This window comes from Botrytis porri (genome assembly GCF_014898465.1).
Source record: "Botrytis porri strain MUCL 3234 chromosome Unknown BPOR_028, whole genome shotgun sequence".
NCBI lineage: Eukaryota > Fungi > Ascomycota > Leotiomycetes > Helotiales > Sclerotiniaceae > Botrytis > Botrytis porri.
The window spans coordinates 145,001-166,006 of NW_024066102.1; the positions used below are offsets into that span (position 1 = coordinate 145,001).

General features: G+C 44.1%; 7 protein-coding genes across 7 annotated transcripts; 4 read left to right on the forward strand and 3 right to left on the reverse strand.

Annotated features, from left to right (window-relative positions):
• Window positions 1–710: 710 nt before the first annotated feature.
• On the reverse strand, window positions 711–1,538 carry EAF01_011983 (uncharacterized protein; the record flags this gene model as incomplete). Its single annotated transcript, XM_038920241.1, has 1 exon — window positions 711–1,538. The coding sequence occupies one exon, from the start codon at window positions 1,536–1,538 to the stop codon at window positions 711–713; it is 828 nt and encodes a 275-aa protein (XP_038764293.1).
• A 2,626-nt stretch (window positions 1,539–4,164) lies between these two features.
• Window positions 4,165–6,906, reverse strand: EAF01_011984 (uncharacterized protein; the record flags this gene model as incomplete). Its single annotated transcript, XM_038920242.1, has 1 exon — window positions 4,165–6,906. One exon carries the CDS (start codon window positions 6,904–6,906, stop codon window positions 4,165–4,167), a length of 2,742 nt encoding a protein of 913 aa, XP_038764294.1.
• Window positions 6,907–7,409: 503 nt separating this feature from the next.
• EAF01_011985 (uncharacterized protein) lies at window positions 7,410–8,110 on the forward strand (the record flags this gene model as incomplete). Its single annotated transcript, XM_038920243.1, has 2 exons — window positions 7,410–7,579; window positions 7,651–8,110. 2 exons carry the CDS (start codon window positions 7,410–7,412, stop codon window positions 8,108–8,110), a joined length of 630 nt encoding a protein of 209 aa, XP_038764295.1.
• A 1,085-nt stretch (window positions 8,111–9,195) lies between these two features.
• On the forward strand, window positions 9,196–10,991 carry EAF01_011986 (uncharacterized protein; the record flags this gene model as incomplete). The annotated part of the gene is made up of 3 exons (XM_038920244.1): window positions 9,196–9,370; window positions 9,462–10,273; window positions 10,326–10,991. 3 exons carry the CDS (start codon window positions 9,196–9,198, stop codon window positions 10,989–10,991), a joined length of 1,653 nt encoding a protein of 550 aa, XP_038764296.1.
• Window positions 10,992–11,536: 545 nt separating this feature from the next.
• On the reverse strand, window positions 11,537–16,542 carry EAF01_011987 (uncharacterized protein; the record flags this gene model as incomplete). Its single annotated transcript, XM_038920245.1, has 2 exons — window positions 15,911–16,542; window positions 11,537–15,852 (listed from the first exon to the last, which is right to left on the reverse strand). The coding sequence occupies exons 1-2, from the start codon at window positions 16,179–16,181 to the stop codon at window positions 11,537–11,539; spliced, it is 4,587 nt and encodes a 1,528-aa protein (XP_038764297.1). The 5' UTR covers window positions 16,182–16,542.
• A 639-nt stretch (window positions 16,543–17,181) lies between these two features.
• On the forward strand, window positions 17,182–18,477 carry EAF01_011988 (uncharacterized protein; the record flags this gene model as incomplete). Its single annotated transcript, XM_038920246.1, has 1 exon — window positions 17,182–18,477. One exon carries the CDS (start codon window positions 17,182–17,184, stop codon window positions 18,475–18,477), a length of 1,296 nt encoding a protein of 431 aa, XP_038764298.1.
• Window positions 18,478–20,142: 1,665 nt separating this feature from the next.
• On the forward strand, window positions 20,143–20,691 carry EAF01_011989 (uncharacterized protein; the record flags this gene model as incomplete). Its single annotated transcript, XM_038920247.1, has 2 exons — window positions 20,143–20,442; window positions 20,497–20,691. 2 exons carry the CDS (start codon window positions 20,143–20,145, stop codon window positions 20,689–20,691), a joined length of 495 nt encoding a protein of 164 aa, XP_038764299.1.
• Between the last annotated feature and the right edge of the window lie 315 nt (window positions 20,692–21,006).

Below are 21,006 nucleotides of genomic sequence, written 5' to 3' on the forward strand. Positions count from 1 at the left end.
GCAGGTAGAAGCGTCGAAGCGTGTATGGAAGGAAGGAAGGAAGGAGACAGCGATGAGGCACATTAGCTGAAAGTTTAAACTGTAATATACTTCCTTCCTAGCGGTAAACTTCTCACACAGAGCCTATTCGCGTTGCGAGAAAGTATATTACTCTGCCGCTGAGAGAATCAGATTAGTCCTCTTGTGGTTCATCACCTTATGGTATGCCCATCTAGCTTCGGAGTGGTTTACTTTCTGGTAGCATGAGTATGTCGTAGGGCTTTGTACCAGTCTCGACAACACCAAATCTATGATTCTGAGCCACTCCTGCTTGCGTGTTTTCTGAGGCCAAATGTTATCGCATGTTTATGCTAGAACAATTTGCGAGCTCCTCAGGGTCTAGAGATACCACTACTTATAAAGCCTCTTCTAGAACTATATCACTAATAATTCTTCCAACCAATCTCAATGTAAGAGGTTCTCTTCTAACTCTGACCACTAGATTGTCTTCCAACCATAACCAGATAGCCTTGAAAACTTCCTACACTTATTTTGCCGGCTCATTCCCGGCTCAATCCAAGATCAAAATCACGTGCCCTTCTGCACCTGTACCCTGTCACCTGTGAAGTCTCGCTCAGGAGATTCTTTTCAACTCAAGTTTGCCATTCCTTTTCCAACGGAACCACGACATTTCGCCAAATTGCTTCCTAAAATCAGGCTTCTCCAGACTTTTATTTTTCGGCATAGGTTGGAAAAAAACAGAAGACACAACAACTGACGGCTTGAAAATATCCTGCAGGCATATTTTCCAAATGTCCATTCTCTTTCACGCATCTCTCAGCCACAATAAGATCGGTGCTTGAATTTGGAACACTGCTAACCAGATCACTGGAGATTCGATGAGATTCGATAGGTTCCGCAAACCAGAGTTCTAGGAGCATTATTCCGAGGCATAAGACACTAATGTTTGGGTGAGTAGGAGTGGGAAGCGAATTTCGCGGAGTAGGACTGGCAATACCGCTGGAAAAGAACTTATGGGCAAGTAGCGGACGTTCTATATCCACAGGACGAATGCTTGGATTGCTTCTGTCAGACAAGAACAGAATCTCGCTTTTATTCCATCGCTCATTGAACCAAGGAGTGGCATGGAGCTGGAGCAGTGGTGAGGCCAAGTTCACAGCTAATGTGATTTTCTCAAGTTTGAAGAGTGTCGTGCTACTTTTAGGAACGACGGATGAAGTAGGCCCAGAGATTCTTCTGAGTAGCTCGCCGAAGTTGAGAATTCTGGATGGGAAAGACTTGTGCCACTTTGGAACTTCAGACGTGCCTTTAAGTTTTTGGGCTTCATCTACAACAAATCCGAAACATTCATGAATGCTTTGTGGGCTGTTTGAAACCTCACAAATAGTGTTGATGGCTTTCAGATTCTGATAATCGATCTCCTCACTTGAACCCAAGTTGAAGCTTGATGCTGGACCTCTAGGTGTACTTGTCATCATAGCAGAAGGAATTCCACCGGCGGGAGGCTCTGATATATTAGGTAAGATGGGTCCAGTCATTGGGGTCTAGGTGACTCCAAAGAACCGCGGAGGATCGTGTATTTTGTAAATATGGTTCACTTTTCCATTAGCGCTTGTTCTTGGTGCAGGAACACATACTAACCTCTTTGGAACCACTACAACTTGCATTTGTTTCTATGCCGAAGATTCGCCAGCAGCACTTGTTGCATCGTTTGAAACACACAATAGCTCGAATCGAACTCTGTCCTTTGCCTTTGTGATTATTCACGTCTGCCTATTTTCGATTCGAAGAAGTGTATCATGGGCGGCGCAACATTGGCATTGCCAACACTTGAGCAATGCACTGTGGAGACAGCCTGCAAATTCCTTCACTTCAAGTAACGGTTATTTGTTATCTTTCTTCCATGAATCAAGGAACGGTGTGGCTGCGTCGACTTGGGTCCAGATGCTCTGCAGGTTTTCATTACACTTATCGATCTATCTCAATGAGCGAATTCGTTTCTTCTCGTTTCTACTGAACGTTATCCGCCTCTGCAAACTGCTTCGCTTCCAGTCTGCATTGGAAGCCTCATTATAAAGTGCTCGAAGTTGTTCCTGGTTTTACTGCACATGCCATTAAATTGATGGATTGATAAGTGACATGATCGTAGTCAACTTAAAGCAGAGCAGAGCTTGACAAAGATGCTTCCAATGTATCATGGCCGTCTCGATATTCCTCTACCAATCAAACCCTTGTTTCTAGCAACACGTCATGGGCTTCATCCAAAAATTCGACGTCATCTAAGGACTTGGAATTCTCCAATGATTTGACTCCATGTACTAGCTCTATAGAATCCAGTCCTCAATCTATGGCGATAATAACACCGTCAGCTCCTCCAAACGATATAATTCTGAATTCAGTTACAAAGAACCTTCAACTGACAAGGAGATAGGCGCGTTTGACGAACAGGCAATATCTGTAGACCCGTTTAAAAAAATCAGAACCCCGAACAGTGACGATATACATTAGATGAAAGTTAATACACTCTACTCTTTCAAGACAATATTATCTGATAACACCTTTTAGAGTACAAGGTTTATGAAGGTCTTGCTTCAGATGACTTTTGGAAAGTTGGTCGTGTCTTTATGATGCCATGGACAGATCCAGCACGTCCTCAAGTTGGAGGAGTAGGGAATGACTCCCACTTTAGCTCCATTTTTCTTGAAGGACAAGCTTACAGTGAGATCCGATGATTCGTTGTGCTAGTAAAGGGTCATGGACATTCTGCTTGCTGGTATGTGTCATGTTTCAATAAGTATACTCGCTCATAGAAGACTCTAGTCCTATACATACGTACTTAGGCGAGGCAACTTTGCAACCCGACCTACCTGCACCTCATAGACACGTAATAATACACACTTCATCATCAGACTGTCCTAATGAGCTTTGCTACAAAGCCCGTACCGGAGGATTGATATACGAGAACCTCATTCTGGATTCTATTCGTGCTGATAGCGAACGAGACGACATCGATGGCCAGTTGCATCCATTGAGCAGATTGAACTACAGCAAGATATACACTGTAGAGCATGATGTTCGCGTGCTTAATATAGGGATGGTAAATTACCAATCAATAGAGACATTCTTACAACAATCAGGGTTTCCCAGCGAACCGTGGACAGATAGCAGCGCACAACGACCACAGTAAATCCTCCCTCCCAGAAGAACTTTAGGACATCCACCCCGCCATCTCGAAAGGAAAAGGAGTCCTCAAGAGCTTCGTAAAGGCAGGAAATAGAGCCTTGCAGCAAAACTGGCCTTTGCTGATCCATCGGGTGGTCACGCACACGAAAGCTCTCTCTTGCGCCACGAATTTCTTTCTTGTTCATTTTTTCTACACACATGTTTCCAATTTATTTACCTATAGAAGAGCTCAAGTTACGTGGCTTTCATCAAGCGACCAGGGATATTCTATCATTTTCTCAAAGGGAAACATACTGTGCTATTTCCGAAGCAACTTTTCTTGCGACGTTATGAATCATGTAGCATATATTTCTGGACAGACAGAGTTCCATCTCGGCAGGAATAGGCTCAATGAGAATCAATGATCATCCACGGGCAACTATCTTGTGATAAGGTTTAGACCTGTTTTGCCAGTAAAACTCAAGAATGGCCCGCGGACTTTGTTTCTATGTATATAAACGAGAGTTCTCCTTTGAGCATCTAAATTCGACAAGTTGTAGTCTTGAATGTGATGCGATTCAACATTGATCAACTATATTCCTTGACACTTCGCGAAGGCGCGGAATCTGTCTGCAACAAATCTCGCTATCGAGCGGATTCAAATTTTTATGTAAAAATTCATGAGAAAAGCGAATTCCACGAGAACCGAGGAAAAGTAGCAATCGTGTACTAGGGAGAAGTAAGTATCTGAAGAGAATGTCCTTTGTACTTGATATGGATCTGCAAGAATGATTTCGCAGAGAAGATATCGCTTTGCGATTCTATTCGTAAAAATGATATTTGATTACCACTCCTTTTGCAATTAGCCAAATACTAACTATCCAGCCAATTCCAGCTCTATAAAGGTAAAAATAGCTAATATGCCCTGCCAGCCCGATTTAACAATGCACTATTAAGTAAATACCACATCTTTCAAACACGCAAATATGTTTTAGTCATCCTCTATCTCTTCTGGAACGTTGCACCACTATCACTGCTCATTTGTTTGTTGTTATCTCTTCCGCCAATACGTATAGTTTTATCAGGAGATGAGGAGTTTATATCCGATTTCGATCCAATAAATGGCTGAGGTTTTGTGAACAAAATTTTGCGATGGGGCTCGAGGAAAGACCTTTGAGTCGTTGTTTTTGTTGTTGTTGATGTATTGATCTGGTAGCCTGAGACAGCCATCATGGAAAGTGAGTCCGTCTTTGGAGATGAGGAATTACTGGTATTTGAGACCCTGGGGTTTGTAAAATTTACTCCCGACTCCGGAGCACGGTTGTTTGAACCCGAATCTCTACTGGTTTGATGGTATTTTCTTTCAGATGGATATGGAGTACTCTTATTTCGGGTAGCCGCTCCCACAGGGTCGTAGTTGCTACTGGAATAATAAGCAAACGTTGAATAATTGGACGACTGGCCAAATTCGTTCCTAGACACGCTGTCGTTTCGTTGCTGTGGATCTTGCCAAGTGATACAATTGCTTGCTTGCGCAACATATCTAGGCCGCAATGGACGTTCAGAATCAACTGAATTGTGCACAAAGGTGGAAAAAGATGGCGAAGGTTCCATTTTCTCCAGCTCATATCCTGTGGATGTAGTCTTTTCCGGTACAGTATCCTCCTCTTCACTAGCATCATCAAAAACAAACTTCATCCATAGTTCGTTTGGGTCTGCTTTCTTTTGCATATTTTCGGTCGGACAATCCTTTACCTTGCTGGAAGTTTGATCTGGCAGTGTGACTTGATCGTGCTGTGGTGCGGTTTCCTCAAGCTCCGTGGTCTGTCTGGTAGGAATAGGCAGTTGCTGAACAGTGGGAGCTATGGACCAAGGATTATCGAGAATATTGCTCTGAGAGGGTCTGTTTATGTAAGGACTTGAGCTTCTAGGGGGGTCCCATGGAACACTTGAAGATGTTCTCTGCGACGATTGAGTGTCTTGTGGTTCTATCATGATATGGTCCTCACTTGTATATTGTATGGATGTCGATGATGCCTCTCTCTCATTTCCAAGCTCATATCTATCAGACGAGAAAGGGTGATCATAGACATCTGAGCTGTGACCGTTGTACGAAATATTTCCCACTTCGTCCGAAGGAAATAAATCTCCGTTATATACTGCTGTAGACTGCTCCTGTATTATCGAGCTTTCACAGCCGGGCCAAGACTCTGTATGCTCATATTTTTCAGCAGAATCCTCGTCATTGGATCTTGAGCTGCTAAAGATCTTCTCACGTAAGGCTGGAATGGCACTTATTCCCGGGCTTATCGATACACTCCTATCTTTCAAATATTCCCCCTCGTCCTCTTCTTCATCATAATTCCTGTGCTCGGTGCCCTCTGTGGTTGGTGGTATCCATGCCTTCCACATCTCGTTGTCCATCAATTGATCTTGGGAAACCACACTTCTCAAGCCCCCGACCTGTCCAAGCACACTACTATTACATTTAGGCGAGTTTAAGCGGAGAACTGGATGCTGTGCCGGACGAATGGGCACTGGTTGTTTCATCCTGATATCGCAGATTGATCTGACGGCTGTGCAAGAAAATGGTGATGCTTCACCCACAAAATCATTTGTAAATCCATTTTTGTTGACTATATTAGGGAGCGGTTGACGTCTTGTATTTGCACCCTTCTCTTGGTTTCTATGCGTACTGTGGTTATAAGGGCCTGTGCTCGATGGAATTATCCTTGCCGAATCGTCGTCCTCTCCATTGCCATGTATTTCTGTCTCAAAAATAGAAAGAAACCTATCACTATTCAATTCTTCCTGATCCTCCACAATATACTCATCGTCAAGCAACATATCATCCGATGACGAGATTCGGTGTTTCGTGCGCGGCGTAGATTGGCGGATCACTTTTGTCGGCCGGGAACTCGAACTTATGCCTGGCGGAACACTTCTGCCACCAATCGAAATCCTAACGTCATTTTTTGGTAGTCTTTCTTCCATGTAACCCGCTTGTTGTTGCTCCCACATTTGAGTGTTTCTTGCGGCAAATGGCGAGCTGATTCTTGTCTGATATTTAGAATATCGTGCTCTATGTCCACCCTTTACCTTTCTTCTTCGCCCAATATCTTCATCGTGTCTTGGTTGGTTGAACTTCAATCTAGGCAAATGATGAGTATTTAGGCCAACCCAGTCTTTCTTGTTCAATAATCTTCGTCTCCTTTCTTCCATGGATTGTTCTATTGATTCTTGCGCCTCGTAGTTTTGCGAAGCACCTGTAAGCTCTGACGATGCAGCATGCTCGCGCTTTATTCTCAATGGTGGAGGTGTAGCGTTGTATAAATCGTCGTCGGCAGTGGAACTTCTTTGGACGAATTCAACTGACGAAGAACGATTGTTTTTCTGCTTATCTTGAAGCTCCCTAAACAGCGGAGTGGATGTGGGATCATTGTATTTGTAGAGATCAGTAAAAGGTTCTCGTTGAACTTCATTTCCCCCTCTTTCTTGTCTTGCACAATAATCAGAATTGCCCACAGAAGCAATATGATCCCCAAACGATTGTCTGTGGGGTTGTCCCACGACGATATTGTCGAAGATTGTCCATTTAGTAGTAACGTACTTTTGACTTCCGGTTCTCAAGCTGGCCTTCACATTTGCGAAGTGTTCCTTTTGTCGTTTGGTCAAGGCACCACCGCCGCCGCCCCGAGAAGATTTTCCAGAATGCCTTTGCAGGCGCCCTCCTGTCCAATTCATTAATGATATTTGTTTAATTTATTCAATAGAATGATAAATAGTTGTTGAAATCATATTTGGATGAAATTGTAATGATGTGTTGATGTTTGTCAGAAGTGAAGCATGATGAGACAGGTTGGTAGCGGGGTAGATTTCGCAACTCATTTTCAATCGATGTTAATTCAACTTACACACCCTTAATACCTAAGTAATACTTAACAACTTACAAGCAAACTTCTTGGAAATGTTTCTCAGACATTCCTTCATATCTCCTCTACATTTACCAACATTGGAGAGTCATCAATCTTTATTCTCGTCAAGTTCCTCTGCCACATCAACTCACCACCCGTATCGAACTTCTCATAGTTGTCAACTATTCGTTATCTACGACAAGACTCACCTCTTTATGGGTCTGCTAATTCACGCAGTCAGTAAGGTTCTCTTGAAAGGTTCACTCTTTCAGCACGCCTGCTATTCCAACCTCACAATCCAAATTACTCATGTGTTTTTCCAGACTTTTGAGAATGACTCTTGCCTCTGCCCCCATCGTACCCGATCGCAATGCGACATTTCATCCATTCCCATGGCTACCCTTAGAAATTCGACGGATGAATTGGAGAGCTGCACTTTCTGGACCAAGAAATGTGACGCTGAAACGTTTTTGTTTGAAGGACCCCGAATATCCTGTTATTCTGTAAGTCTTGCTTTGTCCATTATCTCCAATTCTTGGACCTTGCTGTGATTATATCACTTACCAGTTTAAAGACCAAACCCTGGCAACTACCGCATTTCCTTTGGCAGTCATGCAGGGGCAATCACAGGATTTACACCTGTCAACTCAAATCCAGCAATCTTCTACACTTGCATAGAATCATTGAAGGTTGCTTCCGAGACTTACACGCTTACTTTTGGCTCGTTGGAAGTTAGTCCACGAACGTGGTTCAATTACGACATGGATTCCGTTCATCTTGACGTGCCGTTCCTGAACACGACATGCACACTCTACGAAAGCCATGCTATCAGCAGGATTATCTCCTCGCCCAATTTCCTTCTTTCATTGGCCGGAGTCGATGGTCGAGAAGATGTCGAGGAGGTGGTTCCCGTGGCACCAGATGCAGACGGTATTTATGGTCCATTATTCTACCTGACCATCAACGGAATGGGAACATCCTCGGAATTCGAACTTATCGAATACCTGCAATCACATCTCTTACAGATAAAATGATTTCACCATGGTCGGGTTCAGTCACAAACTATTTTGTGGCCAATCCACGGCATCCGAAAGGAGGACGGCTTTCATATTCCAGAATCATCGCATCAAAAGTTTTTTATAACTCATATCTATCTCGATTAGCTGGCTTCAATGACTTGATACGGAACCACTGGGCCAAAGGCAATGGAAGGATGCCACATGCTTCAAGCATCTAGTATCTGGGCTCCCGAGGCATACTCAGACTCCCAGTTTAAAAAGATCATTTGGTTGTCCAGGAAAGAATAGCTAAAATGATTGAGAATACAAACCGAATTAGCCCCGAAGTATGTTGTCATATATTTCCTATTTTACTCTCCATTGACCAGTATCTCTTCTTCTGTGGCTCGCTATATATAACATCACATGTAAACTCTGGAATCATTGGATTGGCATAGAGTTTTCTGTCCTCTGTCTTCTGTCTTGTCTTGCTTGCGTTGCTTGCGTGAAAGACAAGATCTAGCCCTGTATACCTGACATCTCGCTACTTTAGAACGAGACTATGGGGATGACTACATTCGCATATTTAGAATTGCACTATTATAGGTTAGCTTCCTCTCATATTGGACAATGGGTAATCTCATCCAACAATCAATTGAGCAAGCTCTTTTAACCAGGTGATGATACCGGATGATGTTGATATACTGACACTGAAAGTAAAAACTCGACGAGGTCATCAAGAGTTTAACTATTCTTGCTCGTTGAAAAAAACTGATAACTCACAAAGCCACAACTTCTTTCCAGAATTATTACCTAAATACCATAAAAATCCACATCCAATTCTGCTTTAAGCCTTCTACGCAAGGCTGAAGAAGACCCCAATCTCGGCGCCCAAAACCCCTGCATAAACCCTGCATATGCCAGGCACGAGCCACATGTCTCAAAATCGGACCCGCACACAACCATTCAGGAAGCACGCGGCTGAGAGCAACTTCCAAGACCTCTCATTATCAATCTCACTGTCAACGACTAGCAATCATTCAACTCCCAACCTACGATATGTGAACTTGAAGTTCACATAGCTCACACTGGCATCTTCAATAGATATCCCACTCGAAACAATGCCATCTTCTACCGCCGAAGAACCTCTCTTGTCAAATCAGCACGGCGAGGAAGAAGAGGAGAATGAGGTAGATGATGATGCTTCACTACTTCTCGAGAAGAATTTGAGTAAACCTGGGCTATTTGTTTGGTTACTTGCTTTCTCGGCAGGTATTACTGGGTTATTGTTTGGATGTATGATTTTCCTCTCTATTCTCCCAACTGCCTACAATTCACTCCAAGATCACATCTAGAAAAATATCATAGCTAACGATATATGAACCAGACGACACTGGCGTAATATCCTCCACCCTAATAAGTCTCCATACTTCTCTCGGCCGCCCTTTAACTACCATCGACAAATCCCTAATAACATCATGCACCTCTCTCTTCGCTCTCATCATCTCTCCCCTTTCCGGCGTCCTCGCTTCCTCTCTTGGTCGCAAACGTGTTGTCCTTCTAGCAGACTTGGCATTCGTTCTCGGCGCACTCATCCAGGCGTTTACAACTACAGTATGGGGTATGATACTTGGACGAAGTATTGTAGGACTCGCGGTTGGAGCAGGCAGTTTCGTTGCTCCATTATATATAAGTGAATTGGCACCTACTATGTGGAGAGGCAGATTAGTGGTGCTGAATGTATTATTCATTACTTTGGGACAAGTTGTGGCTTATATTGTTGGCTGGGCGTTTGTAGAATGGGGAAGTCTAGAGACGGGGTGGAGGTGGATGGTTGGTTTGGGTGCAGTGCCTGCAGCGGTGCAGATTTTGGTGATGCTGTTTATGCCGGAGACGCCAAGGTGGTTGGTACAAGTCGGGAGGGTAGATGAGGGGAGAATTGTTTTGAGTAGAGTTTTTGGGAAAGAGATTGAGATGCAAAAGGTGGTAGATGAGGTTTTGAAGGGAATCGAAAGGGAAGTGAGAGAGGAAGATGAGGCGAAAAGGTTAAGAGAGATGGCAAGGAAAACTAAGGGATCAGAGGATTCCTGGGTAAGTGACGCGAAAGATAGCTGGGAAGAATTAATAGGGGTTGGAGGAAACAGGAGAGCTTTGACAATTGCCTGTCTTCTCCAAGGTCTCCAACAGTTATGTGGTTTCGTAAGTACATTCTTTCTGCTCATCAAAAACTCAACTAACCCAAACCTCCTAGAATTCACTCATGTACTTCAGCGCCACAATCTTCACCCTCGTTGGGTTCTCGTCTCCAACTCTTACATCTCTCTCCGTCGCACTCACAAACTTCATCCTAACCTGCGCCGCTCTCATGCTCATCGACCGCATCGGCCGTCGTCGTATCCTTCTCATTTCAATTCCCGTAATGGTTATAGGACTGCTCCTCTGCTCCATAGGCTTCCACTTCATGGATCTTCCTTCCACCTTCTCCTCCACTGCCTCTGAATCCTTTTCCACATCTACATCCCGCCTCCCACCCCTCATCATCCTAATAGCAATAATGCTCTATACCGCAGCCTTTGCCCTCGGTCTCGGAAACGTCCCATGGATGCAATCCGAACTCTTCCCCCTCTCAGTCCGTTCCCTCGGCTCATCTCTCTCTACATGTACAAATTGGTCGGCAAATTTTATCATAGGACTTACGTTTCTACCAATGATGGAACAGCTGACTCCGACGTGGACGTTTGCTGTGTATGCGGTAGTATGCGCAGTTGGCTGGTGGGCGATTTGGTGGGTGTATCCTGAGACAAAGGGTCTGGGATTAGAGGAGGTGGGTTTGTTGTTGAAGGATGGGTGGGGTGTTAGAGAACGGAAGGGGCAAGAGGCAATGAATTGTGATGAAGAGAGGGAAGAGAGAGGGTAGACGGGTCTAGACGAGATTACATAGGTTTTGGCTTTTGTAGCTTTTGAAGAGTTGATGTAGATATTTCTTGCATGCATAGAGTACACAAGACCCTTATCAACAGAAATACCCAAGTATTCGAACTAATAAATTGCACATAATCATGGTTGCACGAATCAGATGATATAGATTGGTATTGAAGACTTCTTGTGATTGTAGCATCTACTTGTTACTAACTAAGCAAATGCTGACTCACCAGTTTCAATTTCCATTGTTATTTGTTGGATTTTCCTTAAGACCTTACCCTCCCCTTAATTAAGCTACCTAGCTATCCGTTCCCCTCATCAAAAGCAAATTAGCCTTGAGAAACCTGTCTGCTGTTCACTCAGGCAAATGCCAGCTGCAAAAAATCCATCCATGCAGAATTTACTGAAATCTGGGTATATTTTCCCTTCCTCGCACGCAATAAAGCAAGCAGGTAAGCAATTAAAGTTCTCATGCAACGCCTATACTAGCAAAGATGTGCGCGCTTCAAGCCCATCGGCTTATCTACATGATCAAAAAACTCATCTGGGGATGGGAGGTCTGCCTCTTCCCCTTACCGCAACCGGGGACTTCGAGGTTGGAGGCGCCGGTGACGTACTGACATGTTTCACAGGTTTAACAGCAGGAATGTCATCATCTGAACTCGACCAACCTTCTCCATCCGATTCTTCGCTAAAACTCTTCTTTCTTGCTGATTTAGACGGACCTGAGTTTCTCGTTCCCGAGTCATCATCATGTTCGGATTCTGACTCTGACTCTGATTCTGATTCTATGAGTCGGACGACCGTGGGACCTTTCTTCGCTGGCTCCTTATCGTCATCGTTATCAAGACGTACGACTGTTGGTACATTCTTGGAAGGCTGTGCTGAAATACTTCTATCGCTTGATGACGAAGCGTGGCCATTTGGAGCAGGTGGGATGAGGTCTTTCAATGAGCTGTTCTGGTTGTCTGTTGCTGAGTTAATCACCGTACCCGGCATCTCATTATGGCTTATAGATTGTTGGCGTGAAGGTACAGTTGAAGATGTTCCAGAGACCGTTTTTGGTAGAGGAATCGAACTGCTAGGACATGTACCATCAATGGGAGTGAATAACGGTGACTGTTGCGCTGAATCGACCGCCTTGGAAGACGTTTCCTTGGCGCTTGGTGTAGCTGATTGCCTTTGTTGCTGCTCATCAATCCCCTTTTGCTTCGATTGCTGCGAGACAATCTTCAATTTCTTTCCTTTGAGGGCAAGCTTCTCACGAAGTGAAAGGAACTGACTAGGTTTACCGACTACCGAATTAGGGCCGCCGGGTGGTGGAGGCGATTTAGACGAAGATGGTGATCGCAATTCGGGCATTGCTTGGACCGAGCGTGCGTTTTGCGTCTTCTTCGGCGGTCGGCCTCTTCGTTTCTTGATAACTACTGGCTCCTCAATAGATGTACGAATAGGCTGCTCCGATAATCTTGTTTTGTTAGTTTCTGGTGATGGAGCATCATTGTCAGAATTTCCGACTATTTTATCAGTTGTTTGGTCTTCATCTTCAGACATGTCAGGGCTAACTGGACTGGCAACATGTTCTGCATCGTTTCCAAAAAGACTACCATCACTAATTTCCCGGCCATAGTCGTTGCTAGATCGTTTAGACTCATCATCTGAGATATTAATGTGCAAGTTTGGCCCTGTCGACACTTTATTTTGGCGAGTGCTTCGCGTCTTCCTAGGCTTGTCTTCAAATGGATCATCACTGTCTGCTTCGGCTTCGCTTTCGTCATCAGACGCATTAGCAAGAGTTTGTCGAGTAGCTCTCGATTTTCTTTCTAATGGCGCACTATTGCGCAAGGTTCTGGTCCTCGTGACTGACACTTGAGAGCTATTATCCTCCTGATTATCCACGCCATCATGTCTTGAAAGCCATTTAGATTTTCGAGTATGTTTGATAGATGCAGGTGACTTTGATGGCTTAGAAGAGGAACCCACACTAGGAGAAGCCGCCATTTTGGATGCGCGGCTTGGACGGCCACGCTTTCTCTTGCCACTGGTTCCGGGTGTGGAGCCGGCTCCCTGGGTTGTCTGTCCTCTCGCAAAATAATTCAAAGCTTTTGCAGCGAGATCGACATCACCTGTTACCTTACCAGCGCTGTTAACTAGACTATGTCCTGAAGAAGGCTGCGGTTCGTTATCTTCTTCCGAATTTAATAAGTTCTCTACATCCGCCAATGATGGCTCAGTATAATCTTGTCGTTTGTTAACACGCGAAGGACGATGTTCAGGTTTAGAGATACTATCTGGATCTTTTTCTTTATCGACCGGTTCCTTGGGTTTGACCTTTCTTTGACGCTTGGAAGCGATAAACTCCACATCCTCCTCGTCATCCTCAGGGATGCCTTCAGAATTAAGGCGTTTTCTCTTTTTCGTAACACTACGGAATTGATCAAGTGAAGCTAATAGTTCTGCAGGATCAACAGTTGGCACATCAGCTGGCTCTGAGTCAGATTTCGGAGAATCATAGAGAATGCCATCCAGTCCAATTTCTGTTGGGTAGTAATCACCACCCATCATGTTGGCAGGTTTAGGTGTTTGGGGATTGGGTAGCGGAACCTCCCTAGAAATCATAGATGCCACTGGTGCCACCGATGGTGCCAAGAGTCTTGATGGGTATTGTGCGGCTCTGCTAGGACCGTGCATATCAGCATGATAGTTATCATCTAGGTCATGGTGTGCATCAAGAACTCCTAATTGCTGATGAAGCTGCTCGTCAATAGTATATTCACGGGGCCCCTGAGTCTGATCCCAAGATGGATGGAATCCGTTGATTAGATGTTGGGCTGATTGATTTGATTCATCACGAAGTGAAGGATCGATGTCTGCCATATCGTTAAAATGAGTATCCTCTGTTTCATCCGCTCGATAGAAAGCTTCTTCCTCATATCCCAGGTAACTATTATCAATAACATGCTCCTGTGCTTTATCCCTTTCAGCTTTCTCTCGCAACCTCCTCATTCTACCGGTTTCTTCGGAATTTGGTAGATTTTGATCTTCGTGTCTCAACCAAGTAAGATTTGTTTTGGAAAAGTCAACTAGACTCTCAACACTCCTGTAGTCGGCCACCTTTTTGGTATCATGTCCAAGAAGTGTCCCCTTGGGAGTATATGGTGTTTGTTTCGCATCTCTTCGACATTTTGCGCATGAGCACATCTTCAAGCATTTTGGACACTCCCAGTTTTCCATCTCCATTACCGTTTGAGGCATCATGTCAAAGGCTCGCCATAAAGTTCCATAGCAATAGGATGAGGAGCAGGCAGTACAGTGCGCGGACTGCCAATTCCAATGATGATTGCAGCAGATATGACAAGCACTTGTCTTGTTTTTAGTGGCCTGGATTCTTCCTCTCCTAGAAGGCTTTCTATATGGTTTCTTTAGGCGCCCTTCATCGTCAGCTTCTGGCTCAACATCCGACTCACCATCTAACGGCTCTATTACATCTGGTTTAGTGATGTCTTTCCATGGCCGGATGGCAAGTTGTTCTTGACATATTTGAGCAACGGTCTTCTTGCCAATTCTGTCTCTTTCCTCCTCTAAGGTTTTAGGTGAACCTTCGTGAAGAGGTTCAAAATTTAATACCACACCGCGCCATAGTTCATAGTTTTCTTGAAGTTCATCTTCCTTCCATTGCTCGACCCACTCCAAACAAGAGATGCAAGCACAAGAACGGCCCATGGCGTAACACTCCATACAAATATCATAGGTATCTTCCTCCCCTGTAGGAGCTGTGAGAATACATGACTTGCATGTCAAGAAACGATTGAAGATATTGCATCGACAATATGAACAAGTGACGTTTGAATCGTATTGGATATATTCCACGTTCTTCTCAGGGCGCGAGCGAGAGAAAAGCTCACTGATCAGTACTTCTGTGTATAATTTAAACAAGCGTTTGAAATCTTCCATAACCTGCCTAATTCGACTTCCAGGTCTCATCCACATCTTTGGCTCCACTGTATCTCGTGAAAGAAGGCGATAGTACTTATCTAGGGTGTAATAAATGATAGCCTTATTCTTGTATTGTTCATCTCGACAAACGAGACGGGCACGGGGAAGAGCTTCATGGATGGCAAGCTCAAGCGTATCTACAGTGGTTCGATTCCATGCAGCTTTCATTGTTCGAGTCCCACGATTCCAAACCTGGTGAGGAGCAAGGGGCGGAATCAGAATCAGATCACCAACCTTTTGCTCCGTCACCCAGACATTGAATGGGGCTTTTCTCCAGGCGTTCAGTTGTGCAAAATGCTTTTCAACTTCTATATCGTGGCCAAGTTTGGAAACGAACCATTCCGATACCAGTTCTCTTTCTTTGGATTCTGTCATAAACCAAATCGAACTGCCAGGTCTCTCCTCATCACTTCCACCCGAAGTTTCTACCATAAGATTGTGTCCCAAGCTTGCGCACATTTCTCTGTGAGCTGGAGTGTAAGTACCTTCGTGACCAATATAACACATCATATTCAAAGCTCGCATATCTGTCGGGAGACTGCTCATTAGGTCACCTGCGGGCGCAACTCCTTTTCCAAATCGCATCTGGCCAAATTCATTAGGCTCGCGGATGGCTCCATCACCACCAGTCCGCGACTCGATACAATCGTTTAGGTAAAAAAAAGCTTCCGGCAAAACGTCTCTTAAATTTTCTTCCCATTCAGTAGGGCAATCAATATCTTTCAAGTATAATCGCTGTCGTTTTGGATCCCGGTAGGTTTGAGGTGTAAACTGATTCGCTAGTTGGCCCATCGAACGTAGGTAATGTCCCATAGTCATTTGAACATCAATGCCGCTGGTAATGTCTCGAACCTTTTGTACTGAAAGCAAAGGTAAGCTTAGGAAATGTTTTACTGAAAGGAAAATCGAGCCACCTACCCTCTCTGCCCAAATTGTCCTCTAACCATTTCGACGAGTATAACCAGGGTGGCATATATGAGCCCCATCCTTCAAGAATCAGAGGTCGACCTTCTTGGACAACATATGAATGTACTAATTGTTCCAAACTTTGTACAGTGTGTGCTTCTAGATCAGACTGAGGAAGTCTGCGGACGTGGTCGAAGCTCGCGTTCTCCTCGACTAAAGCATCAAGATCAATATTAGGTGAAAGAGGCACAAATTGCGCTCTTGGGTGCTGTTGAGAAGGCATTGCGACAAGCTAGATTGAGGCCCAGTTGAACGTCTTAGATGCTGCAAAATAGATCATATAATAAAACCAGCTACTATTGCATAGTTGTCGTTGCTCGGTATCTCGCGTATAGAATATGCTGGGTCAATATGGACGTCGGTGGTGATCGATGCCAAAGTCAAGGCCGGTCGCGTTCGTACCGACAAGTCAATATCGCAAGCTTGATAATGGGCGAATAGAGCCGCAATATGTAAGAATGGATAGAATATCCTATGCGGGTATTAAAAGTCACAACTGAAAACCCTCAGGGAATTCAGTTGAAGCTGTTCTGTAAGTTGCCTGGAGATGATCGCGAAGTGGATTACAAATCGTTGCTATTCATTGTATCGAAGTAGGTATGTGGTTATCATGATACGAAATTTGTGAGGGAGACGCGAGGCGGCTTTGAATTCCCTGGGGATAACGCGCTAGTGGATCAATTCCACCAATTCCGGCTACAGTAATCTTACAATCATGTCCAAGGTTATCATCCATTGTTAGTCAGAATTTTCTGGAAAAGGGAAAAATAATAAAAAGTGGATGTATTGAAGATAAATACATTGAGAATTGATATTGATTGTGTCAAAGTAAGTTTATTCATTCAACTGCAAACAAGTTGCCATTTTCTTTCACCAGCTATCCTCAAGTTGTGGTTTTATTAGAGGAGCGAGAAGCACCATTGGAGTTTCCATTGAAATTCAGTGTATCAAGTGATATACATAGCTCTTGGTTTACATACCAGAAATAATGTACCTTTTTGTTTCGAAGAGTGCCCGATCGAGATAGCATGGAGTTTGCCAAGCCAATGGCAAACTTGACAGAAAAATCTTCGCCCTGAGTTTGGAAGGGTGTATCCCCATACTTGAAATTGGCACATTCTAGTGTAATCTTAAGAGGGTTTCCTCATTGGAAGCTACAGGAGAAGCAGTAGATTTGTCCCAAACTAATGAATAGTAGTGGTTATTGTCCATCTCAGTCAATGATGTCTAGAAATGGCGTATTCAGCTTGCCGGGAGGTTGTCGGAATGCATTCTTTCAGAACATTTGCTGGAGTCAGAGGCCCTCGCTCAAAATCCCAACCAGCTATTTCAAGATCACCACTTCTTCAAATCTTAGCAGAAAAGACGCAAGAAAGAACGTCGAAACTCGACATGAAAGATATCACAGTATCAAAGCACATTCCATTCCGACGACTTTGAACAACACAAAAATTTCCAATAAAGATACCGCTACACCATCACCAGTTATCACACCTTATGTACCGCCAACTACCGGCCTATTATCAAAACTTCCATCCTCCTGGGTACCATATGCTGAGCTCATCAGACTAGACAAGCCAGCAGGAACGTATTATCTATTCCTTCCATGTCTGTTCTCTACTTTATTGGCGGCTCCATTAACCGACTCCATGGTCTCGCCTCTGACCGTCGCGGGAACCTCTCTTTTGTTCTTCAGCGGCGCCTTAATTATGCGTGGTGCAGGATGTACTATCAATGATATTTGGGATCGAAATCTTGACCCTAATGTTACTCGAACTCGACTACGCCCTATTGCGCGAGGAGCTGTCTCTCCATTCAAAGCTTTAGTCTTCACCGGAGGTCAATTGATTGCTGGCCTTGCGGTCCTTCTGCAATTCCCATACCAATGCTTCTTCTATGCTATCCCGAGTTTGCTTTTCGTGGCTTCGTATCCACTAGCTAAGCGTGTTACTAACTATCCGCAGTTTGTCTTGGGCTTGACATTTTCCTGGGGCGCGATCATGGGATTTCCTGCTCTTGGAATTGATTTACTGTCCAACAGTGCCGCTATGACCGCAACTGGATTCTTGTATGCGTCGAATGTGGCATGGACAGTCTTGTACGATATGATATATGCGCATATGGATATCAAAGACGATGCTAAAGCAGGAATCAAAAGTATAGCATTACGACATGATGCTCAAACCAAACAGATCTTGACCGGGCTCGCTATAACTCAGGTTGGATTATTGGCAGCTGCCGGCGTTGCTGTTGGCGCGGGACCAGTCTTCTTCGTTGGTGGATGTGGAGGTGCTGCCGTCACTTTGGCTGTCATGATCAAGAAGGTTAACTTGAAGAGTGTGAAAGATTGTTGGTGGTGGTTTGTTAATGGATGTTTAATAACTGGTGGTACGATTTCCGCCGGGATTGGAGGAGATTACCTGATTCGATACATACAGAGGGCTGACAATGAGGTATCCGAGGTTGAAACTGAGCGAAGAAAGTCATCCTTTACTGTACTTTATGAATACTTGTCTTAGGATGTAATACGATCAAAGCTACTTCGTTGGGTAACCAGGGAGTTGAACCAGGGAAATGATAGAACCCGAAAGTTGTTCTGCTTACTGTGCCTATCAGTCTCTACATATAGGGCAAAGAAAGCTGTGTGAAATACCAGCATCATGAAACAAATTCTTACTCTCAGCAAGTACCGGAATCCCCTTCGTCTAGAATGCTCGAGACTCGAGATCGTGGCTCGGCAACAGAGCTCCGATCAACGATGATCACAGCAAGTTATCTGATAAGCTTTGAGGTTCCCACCAAGAAAAGGGGACCAAGTTTTCATGCAAACCTCCGAAGGACTCGAGTCTCTCGTTTTTGCACTTAGCACTTACTGAATTAGGTGGTTTGGGAGGTTTTCTTTTCTTTTTTTCCTCACGAGAAATCTTTTTTCTAACCAGCTTGATCAATGAATGTCCAATATTTAAACTTTCGAATGACACGCAGAGAAACAGCTCACAATACAGCATTGATAAACCTGTTTCAGTTATATTCATACACACATTGAGATATCCAAGCATCAAGCCCGTGTCAGCCACCAACGTCAAGGGCCCCGGGGCATCATAACTGCCGAGAGACCCATTGCTTTCCTCGCGTTCTCCAGATCTTCCACCCAATTAATGATGAAAATGAAGCTTGGACGGTTTCTTGTTTTTATACTTTCGTGAACCCCATCGGAACATTACATACATGCAGGTGGGGGTGGTCTGGGCTCATTCGCATCGATGAAATCATTGAAATGGTTGATGGACACAAAGAAGAAAAGAGAATGTACTAACTTACAACCGGTGAGGGAATGTTTTCAGCGAATGGAAATGCACAGAGAAAAGAATTTCACAGTATTTGTTGCTGTACGAATGAGATGTAAGAACAAGGTCGCTGTAGGGTATTAGATGGTAAAAATATGACGCCACATGAATGAGGGGAATTCGGACGTACAATCAATCCATTAGGTTGCAGTATATTTCTTTCAGTAACAGAAAAGAAAGAATAACTATCATAGAAATATCCTAAAGCCTCTCCCTCCCTCCCTTGACACATAATAAAAACCCCTCCTCAAGTCATCTTCATCCATCCCTTGTTCTCTTTGATACTTCACTATCATCCATTGTGTTGAAACGCAACCAAAGCATAGCTATCTAGAACCTACCAGCCAATACCAATACCAATACCAATACCAATACCAATACCAATACCAATACCAAATACAAATACTCCACCATTCCGTCCCTCCCGCAGAATCCCGGATCGTACCCTTTCCACCATTTCCTTACGTTGATTGAAATTCCACGCTGTACTCGATCGAGTAAAGCTTTCTTCAACTATCGTCATAATCTCTTAGGTTCTTCACCAGTGATATCTCGGTCTTGCGTTGGTCAAGGAAGGTAGCTTGGGAAAAAAGCATCATTGGAGATTTGACATCCTTGGAGTCATCACCGATCATCATCATCGTCACACGAATTACAAACTGAGTAGCGTAGAGCTTATTCATAGCTCTCATATACATTAACTCCCTCCCTGAAACTTTGCATTTTTATCATCTTGTTCTTTAATATCGACAAACAGCTTTCGTATCAAAAGCTCTCTAACAGAAATATCAACAAATACCCTTCTCGCCACATTAAACACCACAAAATCATTTCAAAATGGTTTCACTACCACAACTACTTTTGAGGGTTTTCCAATTCCTCTGCGTCCTCATCTCCCTCGCTCTTGTCGCTGCGGCCATAGATGACCAATTTTTCGGCAACTCAAGTGTGAACTGGGCCATGTTTGTCGCCGTTTTCTCAATGATTGTCGTTTTCTATGGAGTGGCAGCCGCATTCGTAGAGGGGCTCGCGCAGCCCATGATTCTGGGTGCTATGGACGGTCTTGCCACTCTTTTCAACTTCATCGCTGGTGTTGTTCTTGCCTCCAAACTCGGTGTACACAGCTGCAGTAACAGAGTGAGTTTGATTATGCAAGACGTGTTGGTAATCATCTTGCTAACAAATATCTAGCGGTATCTCGTCAGCAACAGCTTGACACAGGGAATGGCACAAAGATGCCGATTGCTCCAGGCTGCTACTGCATTTTTCTGGTTCGCTTTTGCCTTCTTCGCTGCGTCCATCGCTATGGATTTCATCGGTGGAGGTTCCAGCATGGCTCGTCGCAGCAATGTCCGCAAAAGCGCACCAACCATGTCCCAAGTCTAAGCAAAGAATTAGCAAACAATGGGTTAGTACTCTCCTCTATTTCACTCTTTCGATACTTTATCCCATCCTATCTATTGCCACCCTGCATCTCGACTAACAAATACATCAGATCAAGTGGCAACGAAAGCTTACTATTCGCGGTCAGGGTAGTAGGATATCAGATAGGGCGAACTGCCCATTTTGAATTGCGTTTAGGCGCAAAGCTATGTAAACGATGTTTATGTCTTTACGATTTTTACATAGGCAAGGCAGAAGGGGTTTTGGACGCTGTCTTTTGATGTGTACAATATGTTCGGCAATATGAACCTAATAATA